The 23490-nt window shown below is 48.7% G+C and overlaps 1 protein-coding gene across 1 annotated transcript in view; it reads left to right on the top strand.

Annotated features, from left to right (window-relative positions):
* Window positions 1-23490, top strand: part of htt (huntingtin) — a gene marked incomplete at its 5' end in the record, with an annotated part of 51098 nt that overhangs the window by 770 nt on the left and 26838 nt on the right. The window contains 16 exon segments of the mRNA XM_055911891.1: window positions 1-213; window positions 588-729; window positions 1443-1622; window positions 4012-4188; window positions 8727-8803; window positions 10542-10680; window positions 10790-10912; window positions 11043-11259; window positions 13851-13996; window positions 14589-14766; window positions 15743-15841; window positions 16112-16296; window positions 19065-19191; window positions 19776-19879; window positions 20060-20664; window positions 21674-21813. The exon segment at window positions 1-213 is cut by the window's left edge and continues 16 nt beyond it. Coding sequence (XP_055767866.1) covers window positions 1-213; window positions 588-729; window positions 1443-1622; window positions 4012-4188; window positions 8727-8803; window positions 10542-10680; window positions 10790-10912; window positions 11043-11259; window positions 13851-13996; window positions 14589-14766; window positions 15743-15841; window positions 16112-16296; window positions 19065-19191; window positions 19776-19879; window positions 20060-20664; window positions 21674-21813 — 2852 coding nt within the window.

Genomic DNA, 23490 nt, shown 5'->3' with positions numbered 1-23490 from the left:
CACGGCAGCAGCCACCCGTCTCCTGAAGGGTGAGGCTGGTCTGGGTGGAGGTCCAGGGGTCAGTGGTGTCTTCTACCGCCTAGAGGGTCTTAATGCCATGGTGGGCTGCCTGGTGACCACACACCCCTCGCTGGTTCTACTCTGGTGCCAGGTCCTCCTCATCATCAACTACACCAACTACAGCTGGTGGACAGAGGTACACCAGACACCCAGGTAGGTCTCTCTCTCTCTCTGCCTCTCTCTCTCTCTCTCTCTCTCTCTGTCTCTCTCTCTATGTCTCTCTCTCTCTGTCTCTGTCTCTCTCTCTCTGTCTCTCTCTCTCTGTCTCTCTCTCTATGTCTCTCTCTCTCTGTCTCTCTCTCTCTGTCTCTCTCTCTATGTCTCTCTCTCTCTGTCTCTGTCTCTCTCTCTCTGTCTCTCTCTCTCTGTCTCTCTCTCTCTGTCTCTCTCTCTCTGTCTCTCTCTCTATGTCTCTCACTCACACAGACATACAACCACAGACAGACATACATACACACGAGGATGGACGACCGGACAGACGCACGCATCCTAAATGATTTGACTCTCCCTCCTCCCTCCACCTCTAGGAGACAGAGCCTGTCCTGTACCAAGCTGCTGAGCCCCCATTCCTCAGGAGGGGTGGAGGAGGAGAGACCCGAGGCCAGGCTGGCCATGTGTAACAGAGAGATCGTACGCAGGGGAGGACTCATTCTCTTCTGTGACTACGTGGTGAGACTATAGCTCCCTATAAAGCATTATAACAGGGGAGGACTCATTCTCTTCTGTGACTACGTGGTGAGACTATAGGTCCCTATAAAGCATTATAACAGGGGAGGACTCATTCTTTTCTGTGACTATGTGGTGAGACTATAGGTCCCTATAAAGCATTATAACAGGGGAGGACTCATTCTCTTCTGTGACTACGTGGTGAGAGTATATGTCCCTATAAAGCATTATAGAGCATTATAACAGGGGATGACTTATTCTCTTCTGTGACTACGTGGTGAGAGTATATGTCCCTATAAAGCATTATAGAGCATTATAACAGGGGATGACTTATTCTCTTCTGTGACTACGTGGTGAGACTATAAGTCCCTATAGAGCATTATAACAGGGGAGGACTCATTCTCTTCTGTGACTACGTGGTGAGAGTATATGTCCCTATAAAGCATTATAGAGCATTATAACAGGGGAGGACTTATTCTCTTCTGTGACTACGTGGTGAGACTATATGTCCCTATAAAGCATTATAACAGGGGAGGACTCATTCTCTTCTGTGACTACGTGGTGAGACTATAGGTCCCTATAAAGCATTATAACAGGGTAGCTATTAAGCTATTAAGCGTTATAACTGCTGTGACTCTTTGTTCTTATTTTACCTTTCCAGAATGTTCCACTTGACTGCCTTCTCTTACCCATAATCCTCCTCTCTCCCTCTGTAGTGTCAGAACCTGCACGACTCGGAGCACCTGACCTGGCTGATCGTCAACCACGTCCGTGACCTCATCAACCTTTCCCATGAGCCTCCGGTGCAGGACTTCATCAGTGCCGTGCACCGCAACTCTGCCGCCTCCGGACTGTTTATACAGGCTATACAGTCACGCTGTGACAACCTGGCTACAGTTAGTACACACACACACACACACACACACACACACACACACACATATACACACACACACACACACACACACACACACACACACACACACACACACACACACACACACACACACACACACAACTCTGCCTCCTCCGGACTGTTTATACAGGCTATACAGTCACGCTGTGACAACCTGGCTACAGTTAGTACACACACACACACACACACACACACACACACACACACACACACACACACACACACACAACTCTGCCTCCTCCGGACTGTTTATACAGGCTATACAGTCACGCTGTGACAACCTGGCTACAGTTAGTACACACACACACACACACACACACACACACACACACACACACATACACATACACATACACACTCTCTCTCTCTCACACACACACACACATACACACTCTCTCACACACACATACACACTCTCTCACACACACATACACACTCGCTCACACACACACACACACACACTGTAGACTAATACAGAGTAGACGTGACAACCTCTCGACAGTACACCCTGGTTTATTGCTCTGTTTATACAACGGCTGGTTTGCAGTGATTGTGTCGGCTGTGTTGTTGACTAGCTCCTCTGTACAACACTGTCCTGACGGGTGAGAACATGTTCTATCCCAGGTGACTTATCACTTATCATTAGCTCGTTGTTATGGATGGATCCAAACAAATGTCACTAGAAAACAACTTTAAACAAATGTAAATGCAGCTACTGTTGTTATTATTCTGGCTGCACTGTTTGACGTGACTGTAAGTTAGTCGTAGTTGGCTGGTTAGCAAGCAAGGGATAAGAACGTTACCAGCCAGTATGGCAATGGAACATTTAGAATGGAACGACTGGGTCTCGTCTCTGGTAACCGAACGACTGGGTCTCGTCTCTGGTAACCGAACAGACAGAATGAAGGACTGGGTCTCTGGTAACTGAACAGACAGAATGAACGACCAACCGGTCGGTAGCAACCCTAGATTGGTGTCAGGACTTTATCTTGTGGAAGGATGAAATAGTATGAATAAATTAAGCAAAAAAAAATAATGAAAATATGGAAATCATTATTAGTAACGCGTTGTATAAAAGTGATAATGCTCTCGCTCTCTGTCTCTCTGTCTCCCTCTCTGTCTCTCTCTCCTCGCTCTCTCTCTCTGTCTCTCTCTCCCTCTCTGTCTCTCTCTCCTCGCTCTCCCTCTCTGTCTCTCTCTCCTCGCTCTCTCTCTCTGTCTCTCTCTCCCTCTCTGTCTCTCTCTCCTCGCTCTCTCTCTCCGTCTCTGTCTCCCTCTCTGTCTCTCTCTCCTCGCTCTCTCTCTCTGTCTCTCTCTCCCTCTCTGTCTCTCTCTCCTCGCTCTCTCTCTCTGTCTCTCTCTCCTTCTCTCTGTCTCTCTCTCCTCGCTCTCGCTCTCTGTCTCTCTCTCCTCGCTCTCGCTCTCTGTCTCTCTCTCTCTGTCTCTCTCTCCTCGCTCTCTCTCTCTGTCTCTCTCTCCCTCTCTCTGTCTCTCTCTCCTCGCTCTCTCTCTCTGTCTCTCTCTCCTCGCTCTCGCTCTCTGTCTCTCTCTCTCTCTCTGTCTCTCTCTCCTCGCTCTCTCTCTCTGCCTCTCTCTCCCTCTCTCTCCTCGCTCTCGCTCTCTGTCTCCCCCTCGCGCTCTGTCTCCCCCTCGCGCTCTGTCTCCCCCTCGCGCTCTGTCTCCCCCTCGCGCTCTGTCTCCCCCTCGCGCTCTGTCTCCCCCTCGCACTCTGTCTCCCCCTCGCGCTCTGTCTCCCCCTCGCGCTCTGTCTCCCCCTCGCGCTCTGTCTCCCCCTCGCGCTCTGTCTCCCCCTCGCGCTCTGTCTCCCCCTCGCGCTCTGTCTCCCCCTCGCTCTCTGTCTCCCCCTCGCTCTCTGTCTCCCCCTCGCTCTCTGTCTCCCCCTCGCTCTCTGTCTCCCCCTCGCGCTCTGTCTCCCCCTCGCGCTCTGTCTCCCCCTCGCGCTCTGTCTCCCCCTCGCGCTCTGTCTCCCCCTCGCGCTCTGTCTCCCCCTCGCGCTCTGTCTCCCCCTCGCGCTCTGTCTCCCCCTCGCGCTCTGTCTCCCCCTCGCGCTCTGTCTCCCCCTCGCTCTCTGTCTCCCCCTCGCTCTCTGTCTCCTCCTCTCTGTCTCCCCCTCGCGCTCTGTCTCCCCCTCGCGCTCTGTCTCCCCCTCGCGCTCTGTCTCCCCCTCGCGCTCTGTCTCCCCCTCGCTCTCTGTCTCCCCCTCGCTCTCTGTCTCCCCCTCGCTCTCTGTCTCCCCCTCGCTCTCTGTCTCCCCCTCGCTCTCTGTCTCCCCCTCGCTCTCTGTCTCCCCCTCGCGCTCTGTCTCCCCCTCGCTCTCTGTCTCCCCCTCGCTCTCTGCCTCCCCATAGCCCACCATGTTGAAGAAGACTCTCCAGTGTCTAGAAGGGATTCACCTGTCCCAGTCTGGTTCTCTGTTGATGCTCTACGTGGACAAACTCCTGAACACTCATTTCAGAGTCCTGGCTCGTATGGTCGATACTCTGGCCTGCAGGAGGGTGGAAATGCTGCTGGCTGAAACACTACAGGTAGATATACAACAGTATAGAACATGTTCTCTGTCTGTTCCTCTATAGAACAGTATAGTCCATCTGAACATGTTCTCTGTCTGTTCCTCTTTAGAACAGTATAGTCCATCTGAACATGTTCTCTGTTCCTCTATAGAACAGTATAGAACATGTTCTCTCTCTGTTCCTCTATAGAACAGTATAGAACATGTTCTCTCTCTGTTCCTCTATAGAACAGTATAGTCCATCTGAACATGTTCTCTGTTCCTCTATAGAACAGTATAGTCCATCTGAACATGTTCTCTGTTCCTCTATAGAACAGTATAGTCCATCTGAACATGTTCTCTCTCTGTTCCTCTATAGAACAGTATAGAACATGTTCTCTCTCTGTTCCTCTATAGAACAGTATAGAACATGTTCTCTCTCTGTTCCTCTATAGAACAGTATAGTCCATCTGAACATGTTCTCTGTTCCTCTATAGAACAGTATAGTCCATCTGAACATGTTCTCTGTTCCTCTATAGAACAGTATAGTCCATCTGAACATGTTCTCTCTCTGTTCCTCTATAGAACAGTATAGAACATGTTCTCTCTCTGTTCCTCTATAGAACAGTATAGAACATGTTCTCTCTCTGTTCCTCTATAGAACAGTATAGTCCAGCTGAACATGTTCTCTCTCTGTTCCTCTATAGAACAGTATAGTCCAGCTGAACATGTTCTCTCTGTTCCTCTATAGAACAGTATAGTCCAGCTGAACATGTTCTCTGTTCCTCTATAGAACAGTATAGTCCATCTGAACATGTTCTCTCTGTTCCTCTATAGAACAGTATAGAACATGTTCTCTCTCTGTTCCTCTATAGAACAGTATAGTCCATCTGAACATGTTCTCTCTGTTCCTCTATAGAACAGTATAGTCCATCTGAACATGTTCTCTGTTCCTCTATAGAACAGTATAGAACATGTTCTCTCTCTGTTCCTCTATAGAACAGTATAGTCCAGCTGAACATGTTCTCTCTGTTCCTCTATAGAACAGTATAGTCCATCTGAACATGTTCTCTCTGTTCCTCTATAGAACAGTATAGTCCATCTGAACATGTTCTCTCTGTTCCTCTATAGAACAGTATAGAACATGTTCTCTCTCTGTTCCTCTATAGAACAGTATAGTCCATCTGAACATGTTCTCTCTGTTCCTCTATAGAACAGTATAGTCCATCTGAACATGTTCTCTCTGTTCCTCTATAGAACAGTATAGAACATGTTCTCTCTCTGTTCCTCTATAGAACAGTATAGTCCATCTGAACATGTTCTCTCTGTTCCTCTATAGAACAGTATAGTCCATCTGAACATGTTCTCTCTGTTCCTCTATAGAACAGTATAGTCCATCTGAACATGTTCTCTCTCTGTTCCTCTATAGAACAGTATAGAACATGTTCTCTCTCTGTTCCTCTATAGAACAGTATAGAACATGTTCTCTCTCTGTTCCTCTATAGAACAGTATAGTCCAGCTGAACATGTTCTCTCTCTGTTCCTCTATAGAACAGTATAGTCCATCTGAACATGTTCTCTCTCTGTTCCTCTATAGAACAGTATAGAACATGTTCTCTCTCTGTTCCTCTATAGAACAGTATAGTCCAGCTGAACATGTTCTCTCTCTGTTCCTCTATAGAACAGTATAGAACATGTTCTCTCTCTGTTCCTCTATAGAACAGTATAGAACATGTTCTCTCTCTGTTCCTCTATAGAACAGTATAGTCCATCTGAACATGTTCTCTCTGTTCCTCTATAGAACAGTATAGTCCATCTGAACATGTTCTCTCTGTTCCTCTATAGAACAGTATAGTCCATCTGAACATGTTCTCTCTCTGTTCCTCTATAGAACAGTATAGTCCATCTGAACATGTTCTCTCTGTTCCTCTATAGAACAGTATAGTCCATCTGAACATGTTCTCTCTCTGTTCCTCTATAGAACAGTATAGAACATGTTCTCTCTCTGTTCCTCTATAGAACAGTATAGTCCATCTGAACATGTTCTCTCTCTGTTCCTCTATAGAACAGTATAGTCCATCTGAACATGTTCTCTCTCTGTTCCTCTATAGAACAGTATAGAACATGTTCTCTCTCTGTTCCTCTATAGAACAGTATAGTCCATCTGAACATGTTCTCTGTTCCTCTATAGAACAGTATAGTCCATCTGAACATGTTCTCTGTTCCTCTATAGAACAGTATAGTCCAGCTGAACATGTTCTCTCTCTGTTCCTCTATAGAACAGTATAGAACATGTTCTCTCTCTGTTCCTCTATAGAACAGTATAGTCCATCTGAACATGTTCTCTCTCTGTTCCTCTATAGAACAGTATAGAACATGTTCTCTCTCTGTTCCTCTATAGAACAGTATAGTCCATCTGAACATGTTCTCTGTCTGTTCCTCTTTAGAACAGTATAGTCCATCTGAACATGTTCTCTGTTCCTCTATAGAACAGTATAGAACATGTTCTCTGTTCCTCTATAGAACAGTATAGTCCAGCTGAACATGTTCTCTGTTCCTCTATAGAACAGTATAGAACATGTTCTCTCTCTGTTCCTCTATAGAACAGTATAGTCCATCTGAACATGTTCTCTGTTCCTCTATAGAACAGTATAGTCCATCTGAACATGTTCTCTCTGTTCCTCTATAGAACAGTATAGTCCATCTGAACATGATCTCTCTCTGTTCCTCTATAGAACAGTATAGAACATGTTCTCTCTCTGTTCCTCTATAGAACAGTATAGTCCATCTGAACATGTTCTCTCTGTTCCTCTATAGAACAGTATAGAACATGTTCTCTCTCTGTTCCTCTATAGAACAGTATAGAACATGTTCTCTGTCTGTTCCTCTATAGAACAGTATAGTCCATCTGAACATGTTCTCTCTGTTCCTCTATAGAACAGTATAGTCCATCTGAACATGTTCTCTCTGTTCCTCTATAGAACAGTATAGAACATGTTCTCTCTCTGTTCCTCTATAGAACAGTATAGAACATGTTCTCTGTCTGTTCCTCTATAGAACAGTATAGTCCATCTGAACATGTTCTCTCTGTTCCTCTATAGAACAGTATAGTCCATCTGAACATGATCTCTCTCTGTTCCTCTATAGAACAGTATAGTCCATCTGAACATGTTCTCTCTGTTCCTCTTTAGAACAGTATAGTCCATCTGAACATGTTCTCTGTTCCTCTATAGAACAGTATAGAACATGTTCTCTCTCTGTTCCTCTATAGAACAGTATAGTCCATCTGAACATGTTCTCTGTTCCTCTATAGAACAGTATAGTCCATCTGAACATGTTCTCTCTGTTCCTCTATAGAACAGTATAGAACATGTTCTCTCTGTTCCTCTATAGAACAGTATAGAACATGTTCTCTCTCTGTTCCTCTATAGAACAGTATAGGACATGTTCTCTCTCTGTTCCTCTATAGAACAGTATAGTCCATCTGAACATGTTCTCTGTTCCTCTATAGAACAGTATAGTCCATCTGAACATGTTCTCTCTCTGTTCCTCTATAGAACAGTATAGAACATGTTCTCTCTCTGTTCCTCTATAGAACAGTATAGAACATGTTCTCTCTCTGTTCCTCTATAGAACAGTATAGAACATGTTCTCTCTGTTCCTCTATAGAACAGTATAGTCCAGCTGAACATGTTCTCTGTTCCTCTATAGAACAGTATAGTCCATCTGAACATGTTCTCTCTGTTCCTCTATAGAACAGTATAGTCCATCTGAACATGTTCTCTCTCTGTTCCTCTATAGAACAGTATAGTCCAGCTGAACATGTTCTCTCTGTTCCTCTATAGAACAGTATAGTCCATCTGAACATGTTCTCTGTTCCTCTATAGAACAGTATAGAACATGTTCTCTCTCTGTTCCTCTATAGAACAGTATAGTCCATCTGAACATGTTCTCTGTTCCTCTATAGAACAGTATAGTCCATCTGAACATGTTCTCTCTGTTCCTCTATAGAACAGTATAGTCCATCTGAACATGTTCTCTGTTCCTCTATAGAACAGTATAGAACATGATCTCTCTCTGTTCCTCTATAGAACAGTATAGAACATGATCTCTGTTCCTCTATAGAACAGTCTAGTCCATCTGAACATGTTCTCTCTGTTCCTCTATAGAACAGTCTAGAACATGATCTCTCTCTGTTCCTCTATAGAACAGTATAGAACATGTTCTCTCTCTGTTCCTCTATAGAACAGTATAGTCCAGCTGAACATGTTCTCTGTTCCTCTATAGAACAGTATAGTCCATCTGAACATGTTCTCTCTCTGTTCCTCTATAGAACAGTATAGAACATGTTCTCTCTCTGTTCCTCTATAGAACAGTATAGTCCATCTGAACATGTTCTCTCTGTTCCTCTATAGAACAGTATAGTCCATCTGAACATGTTCTCTGTTCCTCTATAGAACAGTATAGAACATGTTCTCTCTCTGTTCCTCTATAGAACAGTATAGAACATGTTCTCTCTCTGTTCCTCTATAGAACAGTATAGTCCATCTGAACATGTTCTCTGTTCCTCTTTAGAACAGTGTAGCCCAGCTGCCGGTGGAGGAACTGGACAGAATCCAGGAATACCTTCAGATCAGTGGACTAGCTCAACGGTAACAATACTCATCTCATCTCCTCTCCTCCTCTCCTTCCTTCTCTCCTCTGCTTCCCTCTCTTATTCTCCTCTGCTTCCCTCTCTTATTCTCCTCTGCTTCCCTCTCTTATCCTCCCCTCCTATTTTCTCCTCCTCTTCTCCTCTCCTCTGCTTCCCTCTCTTATTCTCCTCTGCTTCCCTCTCTTATCCTCCCCTCCTATTTTCTCCTCCTCTTCTCCTCTCCTCTGCTTCCCTCTCCTATTCTCCTCTGCTTCCCTCTCTTATCCTCCCCTCCTATTTTCTTCTCCTCTCCTCTGCTTCCCTCTCTTATTCTCCTCTGCTTCCCTCTCTTATCCTCCCCTCCTATTTTCTCCTCCTCTTCTCCTCTCCTCTGCTTCCCTCTCCTATTCTCCTCTGCTTCCCTCTCTTATCCTCCCCTCCTCTTCTCCTCTCCTCTGCTTCCCTCTCCTATTCTCCTCTGCTTCCCTCTCTTATCCTCCCCTCCTATTTTCTCCTCCTCTTCTCCTCTCCTCTGCTTCCCTCTCCTATTCTCCTCTGCTTCCCTCTCTTATCCTCCCCTCCTCTTCTCCTCTCCTCTGCTTCCTCTCTTATTCTCCTCTGCTTCCCTCTCTTATCCTCCCCTCCTATTTTCTCCTCCTCTTCTCCTCTCCTCTGCTTCCCTCTCCTATTCTCCTCTGCTTCCCTCTCTTATCCTCCCCTCCTATTTTCTCCTCCTCTTCTCCTCTCCTCTGCTTCCCTCTCCTATTCTCCTCCTCTTCTCCCCTTCTCTCCTCTCCTCTTCTCTTCTCTTCTCTTCTCTTCTCTTCTCTTCTCTTCTCTTCTCTTCTCTTCTCTTCTCTTCTCTTCTCTTCTCTTCTCTTCTCTTCTCTTGTCCTCTCCTATCCTCTCCTCTTCTATCCTCTCCTATCCTCTCCTCTTCTATCCTCTCCTCTCTCTTCTTCTCCTCTTCTTACCTTCTCTTCTCTTTCATTCCATTCAAAGGTACATTATCTTCTTATGTGAAAGCTACACTACATGACCAAAAGTATGTGGACACCTGCTCGTCAAACATCTCATTCCAAAATCATGGGTATTAATCTGGAGTTGGTTCCCCCTTTGCTGCTATAGCATCCTCTGATCTTCTGGGAAGGCTTTCCACTAGATGTTGGAACATTGCTGCTATAACAGCCTCCAGTCTTCTGGGAAGGCTTTCCACTAGATGTTGGAACATTTCTGCTTTGGGGACTTGCTTCTATTCAGCCACAAGAGTATTAGTGAGGTCGGGCACTGATGTTGGGCGTTTAGGCCTGGCTCACAGTCCGTGTTGTAATTCATCCCGAAGGTGTTCGATGGGGTTGAGGTCAGGGCTCTGTGCAGGCCAGTCAACTTTTCCACACCGATCTCGACAAACTATTTCTGTATGGACCTCGCTCCTCTGTACAACACTGTCCTGACGGGTGAGCCAACAAAGTTGGAAGCACAGAATCTTCTAGAATGTCATTGTTATGCTGTACAGTTACGATTTCCCTTCCCTTTCCCCAGACCATTATTCCTCCTCCACCAAACTTTACAGTTGGCACTGTCGATTGGGGCAGGTAGCGTTCTCCTGGCATCCGCCAAACCCAGATTTATCCGTCAGACTGCCAGATAGTGAAGCGTGATTCATCACTCCAGAGAACGAGTTTCCACTGCTCCAGAGTCCAATAACAAAAAGCTGGTAATGTTGTGTAATGTCATTTCCTGCCTCTTGTTGCTAGGCACCAGAGGTTCTACTCCCTGCTGGACAGGTTCCGAGCCACCGTTGCTGAGGACACCAGCAGCCCCTCCCCTCCTGTGACATCACACCCCCTGGATGGGGATCCGCCACCTGCCCCTGAACTAGTCAAGGCTGACAAGGTGTGTGTGTGTGTGTGTGTTTTATCAAATGTGTGTGTGTGTGTGTGTGTGCTTTAGAAAAGCGTGTGTTTGTGTCTATCATATTCAACGTGTGTATGTCTTGTTCCAGGAGTGGTATGTTGCCTTGGTGATGTCCCAGTGTTGTCTCCGTGGTGACGGGTCATTCCTGGAGACAACGGAACTCCTGACCAAACTACCTCCTGACGACCTCTCTACCATCATGACCTGCAAGGTAACACACACACACACACACACACACACACACACACACACACACACACACACACACACACACACACACACACACACACACACACACACACACACACACACACACTTACCTCTCTCTCTCTCTCCACCAGGACTTCAACCTGTCTCTCCTCTGTCCGTGTCTGAGTCTGGGGGTTCAGAGGTTAACCCGGGGTCAGGGGTCGTTGCTATTGGAGACGGCCCTGGCCGTGACCCTGGATCATCTGAGCGAGGTCACACAGCTACTTCCTGTTCCACACCATTCCTTCCTGCCGCCGGCCAAACCTGACCCGGCCGAGCCCTACTGGGACAAACTGGCTATCGTGTATGGTAAGAGGTCCCGTGTGGCTCAGTTGGTAGAGCATGGCGCTTGCAACGCCAGGGTTGTGGGTTCAATTCCCACGGGGGGACCAGGATGAATATGTATGAACTTTCCAAATTGTAAGTCGCTCTGGATAAGAGCGTCTGCTAAATGACTTAAATGTAAATGTAAGAGTAACTCGGAAGGTTGTTGGTTCGAATCCTGGGCTGTGCTGAAAAATGGGAGGATCTGGCAACTAAAAGCCTTTCCCCGCTGTACGTCAGATTGAGTCTTTTAGACCTGGCCAGATTGTTCCATTATTACATCACACTGTGATGTTACCTGATTAAACTGTGGACCTGGCCAGATTGTTCCATTATTACATCACACTGTGATGTTACCTGATTAAACTGTGGACCTGGCCAGATTGTTCCATTATTACATCACACTGTGATGTTACCTGATTAAACTGTGGACCTGGCCAGATTGTTCCATTATTACATCACACTGTGATGTTACCTGATTAAACTGTGGACCTGGCCAGATTGTTCCATTATTACATCACACTGTGATGTTACCTGATTAAACTGTGGACCTGGCCAGATTGTACCATTATTACATCACACTGTGATGTTACCTGATTAAACGGTGGACCTGGCCAGATTGTACCATTATTACATCACACTGTGATGTTACCTGTTTAAACTGTTGACCTGGCCAGATTGTTCCATTATTACATCACACTGTGATGTTACCTGATTAAACGGTGGACCTGGCCAGATTGTTCCATTATTACATCACACTGTGATGTTACCTGATTAAACTGTGGACCTGGCCAGATTGTTCCATTATTACATCACACTGTGATGTTACCTGATTAAACGGTGGACCTGGCCAGATTGTTCCATTATTACATCACACTGTGATGTTACCTGATTAAACTGTGGACCTGGCCAGATTGTTCCATTATTACATCACACTGTGATGTTACCTGATTAAACGGTGGACCTGGCCAGATTGTTCCATTATTACATCACACTGTGATGTTACCTGATTAAACTGTGGACCTGGCCAGATTGTTCCATTATTACATCACACTGTGATGTTACCTGATTAAACGGTGGACCTGGCCAGATTGTTCCATTATTACATCACACTGTGATGTTACCTGATTAAACTGTGGACCTGGCCAGATCGTTCCATTATTACATCACACTGTGATGTTACCTGATTAAACTGTGGACCTGGCCAGATTGTTCCATTATTACATCACACTGTGATGTTACCTGATTAAACTGTGGACCTGGCCAGATTGTACCATTATTACATCACACTGTGATGTTACCTGATTAAACTGTTGACCTGGCCAGATTGTTCCATTATTACATCACACTGTGATGTTACCTGATTAAACTGTTGACCTGGCCAGATTGTTCCATTATTACATCACACTGTGATGTTACCTGATTAAACTGTTGACCTGGCCAGATTGTTCCATTATTACATCACACTGTGATGTTACCTGATTAAACTGTGGACCTGGCCAGATTGTTCCATTATTACATCACACTGTGATGTTACCTGATTAAACTGTTGACCTGGCCAGATTGTTCCATTATTACATCACACTGTGATGTTACCTGATTAAACTGTTGACCTGACCAGATTGTTCCATTATTACATCACACTGTGATGTTACCTGATTAAACTGTTGACCTGGCCAGATTGTTCCATTATTACATCACACTGTGATGTTACCTGATTAAACGGTGGACCTGGCCAGATTGTTCCATTATTACATCACACTGTGATGTTACCTGATTAAACTGTGGACCTGGCCAGATTGTACCATTATTACATCACACTGTGATGTTACCTGATTAAACTGTGGACCTGGCCAGATTGTACCATTATTACATCACACTGTGATGTTACCTGATTAAACTGTGGACCTGGCCAGAACCATAAAGACTCAAATGTCTGACGCTGTCTGACGCTCACCCTTATTCTAGGTGAGGCTGGACTCTACCCGCGGGTGATGTCTCTGTGTAGAGCGGTGTCTCAGTATCTGCTGTGTGTGTATTCTAGGTGAGGCTGGACTCTACCCGCGGGTGATGTCTCTGTGTAGAGCGGTGTCTCAGTATCTGCTGTGTGTGTATTCTAGGTGAGGCTGGACTCTACCCGCGGGTGATGTCTCTGTGTAGAGCGGTGTCTCAGTATCTGCTGTGTGTGTATTCTAGGTGAGGCTGGACTCTACCCGCGGGTGATGTCTCTGTGTAGAGATGTTTCTCTGTATCTGCTGTGTGTGTATTCTAGGTGAGGCTGGACTCTACCCGCGGGTGATGTCTCTGTGTAGAGCGGTGTCTCAGTATCTGCTGTGTGTGTATTCTAGGTGAGGCTGGACTCTACCCGCGGGTGATGTCTCTGTGTAGAGCGGTGTCTCAGTATCTGCTGTGTGTGTATTCTAGGTGAGCCTGGACTCTACCCGCGGGTGATGTCTCTGTGTAGAGCGGTGTCTCAGTATCTGCTGTGTGTGTATTCTAGGTGAGGCTGGACTCTACCCGCGGGTGATGTCTCTGTGTAGAGCGGTGTCTCAGTATCTGCTGTGTGTGTATTCTAGGTGAGCCTGGACTCTACCCGCGGGTGATGTCTCTGTGTAGAGCTGTGTCTCAGTATCTGCTGTGTGTGGGTCAACTTCCTTCCCCTCTACAAATCCCTGAAGACAAACAACATCTCATCACCACCTTCACCACCATGGCTACCGAGGTAAGAAGCTTATAATCCCTGACCTCTAACCCTTGACCCTTTCACTGGCCAATGAGAAAAGACTTGACAAAGTGTTGTTTTTTAGGGGGGCCACCTATGTCCAAACAGTGTAAAACAGGTTATACATTTTTTACATACATTTTAGGGAAAACATTTCAATGTATAAACCGCTTAAACCAGATATAGAGTATGTAGAAGAGATAATGGACTTTATGTATTTGGAAATATTATCGTCTTTTGAGAAATAAAAATCACCTAAATAAAAGTTAGACGGTCAGGGAGAAGTGAAAATCCCCCCCCCCCCAAAATGGTGAATTTAGCGCTATGGATTTAGTTGTTATGTTTGAGCTGAAGGACACAGCATCACCCATGGCAACATGCATATCATTGACCAACAGTAGCTTTTTAAAACGGCACCATTTTCTCTCATCTCCATGGAGACATTTCTCGAATTCCAGGAAATTTCCTTAAAACGTTTAACATTTCTCTACACCGCCAAGATGGGTGGGGGGGGGCCCTCTCGCCCACCACCTAAGCCCCTTTTTCATCCAGAATAAACCCTGCTTCATGGTGTGTCTCTCTCTCTCTCTAGTTGGTGGTCTGGCGTGTTCTCCAGGACAGTGTTCCTCTGAGTGTTGACCTGCAGGGGGCACTGTCCTGTCTGTGTCTGGCCCTGCAACAGCCCTGTGTCTGGAACACTCTGTCTACAGCCCAGTACAAAACACACACCTGCTCTGTCATACACTGTCTACGACTCCTCATCACTGCAGGTTAGTGTGTGAAGGACAGAGGGAATGGACCTGGCCACTATTAGTGGATTTGCATGTGGTGTGACCGTGACGAAACCGCATTTATAAACTGGGTGGTTCGAGCTCTGAATGCTGATAGGCTGAAAGCCGTGTAATATATGAGACCATATATCACGGGTATGACAAAAAAAATAATTTTACTTTTCTTTTTTTAATGTTGCTAACCAGTTTATAATAGCAATAAGGAACCTTAGGGGTGTGTGGTACAGTGTATTGCCAGTATACCACGGCTAAGGGTTGTATCCAGGCACTCCGTGTTGCATCGTGCTTAAGAACAGCCCTTAGCCATGGTATATTGACCATATATCACACCTCCTCGGGCAATATTGCCTAAATTACTTCTAGGCTTTTCCTCTGCTGCCAATGTTTTATTACACATCCAAATAAAGTATTGAACTCTCTCTCCTCTCCCTCTCTCCTCTTTCCTCTCTCCTCTCTCTCTTTCCTCTCTCCTCTCGCTCTCTCTCTTTCCTCTCTCCTCTCCCTCTCTCTCTTTCCTCTCTCCTCTCTCTCTTTCCTCTCTCCTCTCTCTCTTTCCTCTCTCCTCTCTCTCTTTCCTCTCTCCTCTCGCTCTCTCTCTTTCCTCTCTCCTCTCCCTCTCTCTCTTTCCTCTCTCCTCTCTCTCTTTCCTCTCTCCTCTCTCTCTTTCCTCTCTCCTCTCCCTCTCTCTCTTTCCTCTCTCCTCTCTCTCTTTCCTCTCTCCTCTCTCTCTTTCCTCTCTCCTCTCTCTCTTTCCTCTCTCCTCTCCCTCTCTCTCTTTCCTCTCTCCTCCCTCTTTCCTCTCTCCTCTACCTCTCTCTCTCCTCTACCTCTCTCTCCCTTTGCCTCTCTCTCTCCTCTACCTCTCTCTCCCTTTGCCTCTCTCTCTCTTTCCTCTCTCCTCTACCTCTCTCTCCTCTCCCTCTCTCTCTCCCCTCTCTCTCTCTCTCCTCTCTAGTGGCGGTGGGTCCAGGTGACCATCTCTTACATCCAGAGAGGAAGAGAACCACCGGGTCAGACAGTGATTCAGACCAGGTCCACTCTCCAAACACTGACAGTAAGTAATATAGTTGTTATGTTTCCATTGTCTTTCTAGTCAGCCAGTCTCAGTGAGTTATAACATGTTTCATCATTGTTAAATCTTCTGGCTAGTGGCTACAAATACAGTCTGTTGTCTTGCTGTGTTTTAATCTGCATTAGAAGTGTTCTCTCTAATGTGTGTGTGTGTGTGTGTGTGTGTGTGTGTGTGTGTGTGTGTGTGTGTGTGTGTGTGTGTGTGTGTGTGTGTGTGTGTGTGTGTGTGTGTGTGTGTGTGTGTGTGTTCCAGACGTGTGTGAGCGACGGTCGTGTGAGATCATGGCTGAGCTGGTGGAGGGTCTCCAGAGCGTTCTGTCTCTGGGTCACCATAGAAACAGCGGAATCCCAGCCTTCCTCACGCCGATGCTCCGAAACATCATCATCAGTCTGTCCAGACTACCACTGGTCAACAGCTACACTAGAGTCCCCACCCTGGTCAGTCACTGGTCAACAGCTACACTAGAGTCCCCCCCCCCTGGTCAACAGCTACACTAGAGTCCCCCCCCCCCTGGTCAGTCACTGGTCAACAGCTACACTAGAGTCCCCCCCTGGTCAGTCACTGGTCAACAGCTACACTAGAGTCCCCCCCCTGGTCAGTCACTGGTCAACAGCTACACTAGAGTCCCCCCCCTGGTCAGTCACTGGTCAACAGCTACACTAGAGTCCCCCCCCTGGTCAGTCACTGGTCAACAGCTACACTAGAGTCCCTCCCCTGGTCAGTCACTGGTCAACAGCTACACTAGAGTCCCCCCCCTGGTCAACAGCTACACTAGAGTCCCCCCCTGGTCAGTCACTGGTCAACAGCTACACTAGAGTCCCCCCCCTGGTCAGTCACTGGTCAACAGCTACACTAGAGTCCCCCCCCTGGTCAGTCACTGGTCAACAGCTACACTAGAGTCCCCCCCCTGGTCAGTCACTGGTCAACAGCTACACTAGAGTCCCCCCCCTGGTCAGTCACTGGTCAACAGCTACACTAGAGTCCCCCCCCTGGTCAGTCACTGGTCAACAGCTACACTAGAGTCCCCCCCCTGGTCAGTCACTGGTCAACAGCTACACTAGAGTCCCCCCCTGGTCAGTCACTGGTCAACAGCTACACTAGAGTCCCCCCCCCTGGTCAATCACTGGTCAACAGCTACACTAGAGTCCCCCCCTGGTCAGTCACTGGTCAACAGCTACACTAGAGTCCCCCCCCTGGTCAACAGCTACACTAGAGTCCCCCCCTGGTCAGTCACTGGTCAACAGCTACACTAGAGTCCCCCCCCTGGTCAGTCACTGGTCAACAGCTACACTAGAGTCCCCCCCCTGGTCAGTCACTGGTCAACAGCTACACTAGAGTCCCCCCCCTGGTCAGTCACTGGTCAACAGCTACACTAGAGTCCCCCCCTGGTCATTCACTGGTCAACAGCTACACTAGAGTCCCCCCCCCTGGTCAACAGCTACACTAGAGTCCCCCCCCTGGTCAGTCACTGGTCAACAGCTACACTAGAGTCCCCCCCCTGGTCAGTCACTGGTCAACAGCTACACTAGAGTCCCCCCCCTGGTCAGTCACTGGTCAACAGCTACACTAGAGTCCCCCCCCTGGTCAACAGCTACACTAGAGTCCCCCCCTGGTCAGTCACTGGTCAACAGCTACACTAGAGTCCCCCCCCTGGTCAGTCACTGGTCAACAGCTACACTAGAGTCCCACCCCTGGTCAACCGCTACACTAGAGTCCCACCCCTGGTCAACCGCTACACTAGAGTCCCCCCCCCCCCCCTGGTCAACAGCTACACTAGAGTCCCCCCCCCTGGTCAATCACTGGTCAACAGCTACACTAGAGTCCCCCCCTGGTCAGTCACTGGTCAACAGCTACACTAGAGTCCCCCCCTGGTCAGTCACTGGTCAACAGCTACACTAGAGTCCCCCCCCCCCCCCCCCCCCCTGGTCAACAGCTACACTAGAGTCCCCCCCCTGGTCAACAGCTACACTAGAGTCCCCCCCCCCCCCCCCCCCTGGTCAACAGCTACACTAGAGTCCCCCCCCTGGTCAGTCACTGGTCAACAGCTACACTAGAGTCCCCCCCCTGGTCAGTCACTGGTCAACAGCTACACTAGAGTCCCCCCCCTGGTCAGTCACTGGTCAACAGCTACACTAGAGTCCCCCCTCTGGTCAGTCACTGGTCAACAGCTACACTAGAGTACCCCCCCTGGTCAACAGCTACACTAGAGCCCCCCCCCCCCCCCCTGGTCAACAGCTACACTAGAGACCCCCCCCCCTGGTCAACAGCTACACTAGAGACCCCCCCCCCCCCCCCCACCCTGGTCAACAGCTACACTAGAGTACCCCCCCTGGTCAACAGCTACACTAGAGCCTCCCCCCCCGGTCAACAGCTACACTAGAGTCCCCCCCCCCCCCCCCCCGGTCAACAGCTACACTAGAGTCCGTCCGTGTCCCCCCCCCTTGGTCAACAGCTACACTAGAGTCCCCCCCCTCTGGTCAGTCACTGTGTGTGTGAGATGTTCGCAGAGCATTTCAATGAAACATCAACAGCTCTGTCAGTGACTCGTGCTGCTCGGCCAAAAGCCTTCTGCTTCTATTTTCACCTATAACAACTTGTGACTGGTGCCAGGGAACACTATTTAAAGTTCCGTGTCCAGTGTAGTCCCCCTGTAAAGCCTAGTCATTTTTTGCGACCCCCCCCCCCCCGTAGTCCCCCTGTAAAGCCTAGTTATTTTTTGCGACCCCCCCCCCCCCCCCCCCCAGTGTAGTTCCCCTGTAAAGCCTAGTTATGTTTTGCGACCCCCCCCCCCCCCCTCCCCAGTGTAGTCCCCCTGTAAAGCCTAGTTATGTTTTGCGACCCCCCCCCCCCCCAGTGTAGTTCCCCTGTAAAGCCTAGTTATGTTTTGCAACCCCCCCCCCCCCAGTGTAGTCCCCCTGTAAAGCCTAGTTATGTTTTGCGACCCCCCCCCCTCCCCAGTGTAGTCCCCCTGTAAAGCCTAGTTATGTTTTGCGACCCCCCCCCCCCCCCCCCCCAGTGTAGTTCCCCTGTAAAGCCTAGTTATGTTTTGCAACCCCCCCCCCCCAGTGTAGTCCCCCTGTAAGGCCTAGTTATGTTTTGCGACCCCCCCCCTCCCCCCAGTGTAGTTCCCCTGTAAAGCCTAGTTATGTTTTGCGACCCCCCCAGTGTATTTCCCCTGTAACGTGTCTGTGTGTAACCTTTGTAGGTGTGGAAGCTGGGCTGGTCCCCTCGGCCGGGGGGAGAGTTTGGCACCACCCTGCCTGAGATCCCCGTTGAGTTCCTTCAGGAGAAAGACGTGTTCAGGGAGTTCCTTTATCGCATCAACACACTGGGTGAGAGGTCCGAGTGTTTATAACCTGTTATGTCATGGTTATAGAGGTCTATTCCATATCTACACTAGACTGATAGACTGATCCTTTAAGTGTTTATAACCTGTTATGTCATTGTTATAGAGGTCTATTCCAAATCTACACTAGACTGATAGACTGATCCTTTAAGTGTTTATAACCTGTTATGTCATGGTTATAGAGGTCTATTCCAAATCTACACTAGACTGATAGACTGATCCTTTAAGTGTTTATAACCTGGTATGTCATGGTTATAGAGGTCTATTCCAAATCTACACTAGACTGATAGACTGATCCTTTAAGTGTTTATAACCTGGTATGTCATGGTTATAGAGGTCTATTCCAAATCTACACTAGACTGATAGACTGATCCTTTAAGTGTTTATAACCTGTTATGTCATGGTTATAGAGGTCTATTCCATATCTACAGTAGACTGTTAGATTGATATTTTAAGTGTTTATAACCTGTTATGTCATTGTTATAGAGGTCTATTCCATATCTACAGTAGCCTGTTAGACTGGTCCTTTAAGTGTGTATAACCTGTCGTATGAACATGTGTGGTGTTCAGGCTGGAGCAGTAGGACCCAGTTTGAAGAGACCTGGGCCACACTGCTGGGAGTTCTGGTCACTCAACCCATCTCTATGGACCAGGAGGAGGAGAGAGAACAGGAGGTACACACACACACACACACACACACACACACACACACACACACCACACACCACTCTCTCTGTCTCTCTCTCTCTCTCTCTCTCTCTCTCTCTCTCTCTCTCTCTCTCTCTCTCTCTCTCTCTCTCTCTCTCTCTCTCTCTCTGTCTCTGTCTGTCTCTCTGTCTCTGTGTGTTGAACAGGAGGACTTGGAGCGGACCCAGTTGAATGTGTTAGCAGTGCAGGCCATCACCTCTCTGTCTCTGTGTGTTGAACAGGAGGACTTGGAGCGGACCCAGTTGAATGTGTTAGCAGTGAAGGCCATCACCTCTCTGTCTCTGTGTGTTGAACAGGAGGACTTGGAGCGGACCCAGTTGAATGTGTTAGCAGTGAAGGCCATCACCTCTCTGTCTCTGTGTGTTGAACAGGAGGACTTGGAGCGGACCCAGTTGAATGTGTTAGCAGTGCAGGCCATCACCTCTCTGTCTCTGTGTGTTGAACAGGAGGACTTGGAGCGGACCCAGTTGAATGTGTTAGCAGTGCAGGCCATCACCTCTCTGTCTCTGTGTGTTGAACAGGAGGACTTGGAGCGGACCCAGTTGAATGTGTTAGCAGTGAAGGCCATCACCTCTCTGTCTCTGTGTGTTGAACAGGAGGACTTGGAGCGGACCCAGTTGAATGTGTTAGCAGTGCAGGCCATCACCTCTCTGGTTCTGAGTGCCATGACTCTCCCTACTGCTGGGAACCCTGCTGTCTCCTGTCTGGAGCAACAGCCTAGAAACAAGACCCTTAAAGTCCTGGACACACGGTACACACACACACACACATGGTACACACACACACACACACACACACATGGTACACACACACACATGGTACACACACATGGTACACACACACACACATGGTACACACACACACACACACACACACACACACACACACACACATGGTACACACACACACGGTACAGACACACATTAAGTTTCAAGTCTTAATGTCCCCTGCAGAAATACAGTGAAATTATTTTTTTTACTAACTCAAATTACAAGATGGCCGCCGTTCATTCATGCTCCGACCCAGCTTTTCTCTTGTACTCTGTTTACACAATGTATCCGTTATCATTTCCTACAACCGACAACAACTTCTGAACATCAGATCGGTAGTTATTTACCCCAACTCTGGTTTCTACTTCGACTCATGTGCTCTGGGCTCTGTCTGTAATTCTGGTTTCTACTTCAACTCATGTGCTCTGGGCTCTGTCTGTAATTCTGGTTTCTACTTCGACTTCGACTCATGTGCTCTGGGCTCTGTCTGTAATTCTGGTTTCTACTTCGACTCATGTGCTCTGGGGTCTGTCTGTAATTCTGGTTTCTACTTCGACTCATGTGCTCTGGGCTCTGTCTGTAATTCTGGTTTCTACTTCGACTCATGTGCTCTGGGCTCTGTCTGTAACTCTGGTTTCTACTTCGACTCATGTGCTCTGGGCTCTGTCTGTAACTCTGGTTTCTACTTCGACTTCGACTCATGTGCTCTGGGCTCTGTCTGTAACTGGTTTCTACTTCGACTCATGTGTTCTGGGCTCTGTCTGTAACTCTGGTTTCTACTTCGACTCGTGTACTCTGGGCTCTGTCTGTAATTCTGACCCAATTATCAGGTTACCCATTATACACACCCACACCAAGCAACAAAAGCCTAAAATACCACAGACTTCAGATTGTCTCACTTTCTAGAATGGCTTTTCCCCTCATACTATATTCATATTGACAGGTGACCTAGTTCTTCCTGACATTGCGTTGGTCTTGTCTCCCCGTCAGGTTTGGCAGGAAGTTGTCAGTGATCAGAGGAGCGGTGGAGAGAGAGATCCAGGCCATGGTGTCTAAGAGAGACAACGTACACACACACCACCCCTACCATACCTGGGACCCTGTCCCCTCCCTGTCTGCTGTCTCACCAGGTAACACACCTGGGACCCTGTCCCCTCCCTGTCTGCTGTCTCACCAGGTAACACACCTGGTACCCTGTCCCCTCCCTGTCTGCTGTCTCACCAGGTAACACACCTGGGACCCTGTCCCCTCCCTGTCTGCTGTCTCACCAGGTAACACACCTGGTACCCTGTCCCCTCCCTGTCTGCTGTCTCACCAGGTAACACACCTGGTACCCTGTCTCCTACCTGTCTCACCAGGTAACACACCTGGTACCCTGTCCCCTCCCTGTCTGCTGTCTCACCAGGTAACACACCTGGGACCCTGTCCCCTCCCTGTCTGCTGTCTCACCAGGTAACACACCTGGGACCCTGTCCCCTCCCTGTCTGCTGTCTCACCAGGTAACACACCTGGGACCCTGTCCCCTCCCTGTCTGCTGTCTCACCAGGTAACACACCTGGTACCCTGTCCCCTCCCTGTCTGCTGTCTCACCAGGTAACACACCTGGGACCCTGTCCCCTCCCTGTCTGCTGTCTCACCAGGTAACACACCTGGTACCCTGTCCCCTCCCTGTCTGCTGTCTCACCAGGTAACACACCTGGTACCCTGTCTCCTACCTGTCTCACCAGGTAACACACCTGGTACCCTGTCCCCTCCCTGTCTGCTGTCTCACCAGGTAACACACCTGGTACCCTGTCCCCTCCCTGTCTGCTGTCTCACCAGGTAACACACCTGGTACCCTGTCCCCTCCCTGTCTGCTGTCTCACGAGGTAACACACCTGGTACTCTGTCCCATCCCTGTCTCACCAGGTAACACACCTGGTACCCTGTCCCCTCCCTGTCTGCTGTCTCACCAGGTAACACACCTGGGACCCTGTCCCCTCCCTGTCTCACCAGGTAACACACCTGGTACCCTGTCCCCTCCCTGTCTGCTGTCTCACCAGGTAACACACCTGGGACCCTGTCCCCTCCCTGTCTGCTGTCTCACCAGGTAACACACCTGGGACCCTGTTCCCTCCCTGTCTGCTGTCTCACCAGGTAACACACCTGGGACCCTGTCCCCTCCCTGTCTGCTGTCTCACCAGGTAACACACCTGGGACCCTGTCCCCTCCCTGTCTGCTGTCTCACCAGGTAACACACCTGGGACCCTGTCCCCTCCCTGTCTGCTGTCTCACCAGGTAACACACCGGGTCCCCTCCCTGTCTGCTGTCTCACCAGGTAACACACCTGGTACCCTGTCCCCTCCCTGTCTGCTGTCTCACCAGGTAACACACCTGGGACCCTGTCCCCTCCCTGTCTGCTGTCTCACCAGGTAACACACCTGGTCCCCTCCCTGTCTGCTGTCTCACCAGGTAACACACCTGGGACCCTGTCCCCTCCCTGTCTGCTGTCTCACCAGGTAACACACCTGGGACCCTGTCCCCTCCCTGTCTGCTGTCTCACCAGGTAACACACCTGGTACCCTGTCCCCTCCCTGTCTGCTCTCTCACCAGGTAACACACCTGGTCCCCTCCCTGTCTGCTGTCTCACCAGGTAACACACCTGGGACCCTGTCCCCTCCCTGTCTGCTGTCTCACCAGGTAACACACCGGGTCCCCTCCCTGTCTGCTGTCTCACCAGGTAACACACCTGGGACCCTGTCCCCTCCCTGTCTGCTGTCTCACCAGGTAACACACCTGGTACCCTGTCCCCTCCCTGTCTGCTGTCT

Source organism: Salvelinus fontinalis, unplaced genomic scaffold (genome assembly GCF_029448725.1).
Source record: "Salvelinus fontinalis isolate EN_2023a unplaced genomic scaffold, ASM2944872v1 scaffold_0103, whole genome shotgun sequence".
NCBI classification, from domain to species: domain Eukaryota; kingdom Metazoa; phylum Chordata; class Actinopteri; order Salmoniformes; family Salmonidae; genus Salvelinus; species Salvelinus fontinalis.
Note: the sequence above shows the minus strand (reverse complement) of the source record. Positions and strands in the feature narration are given on the sequence as shown.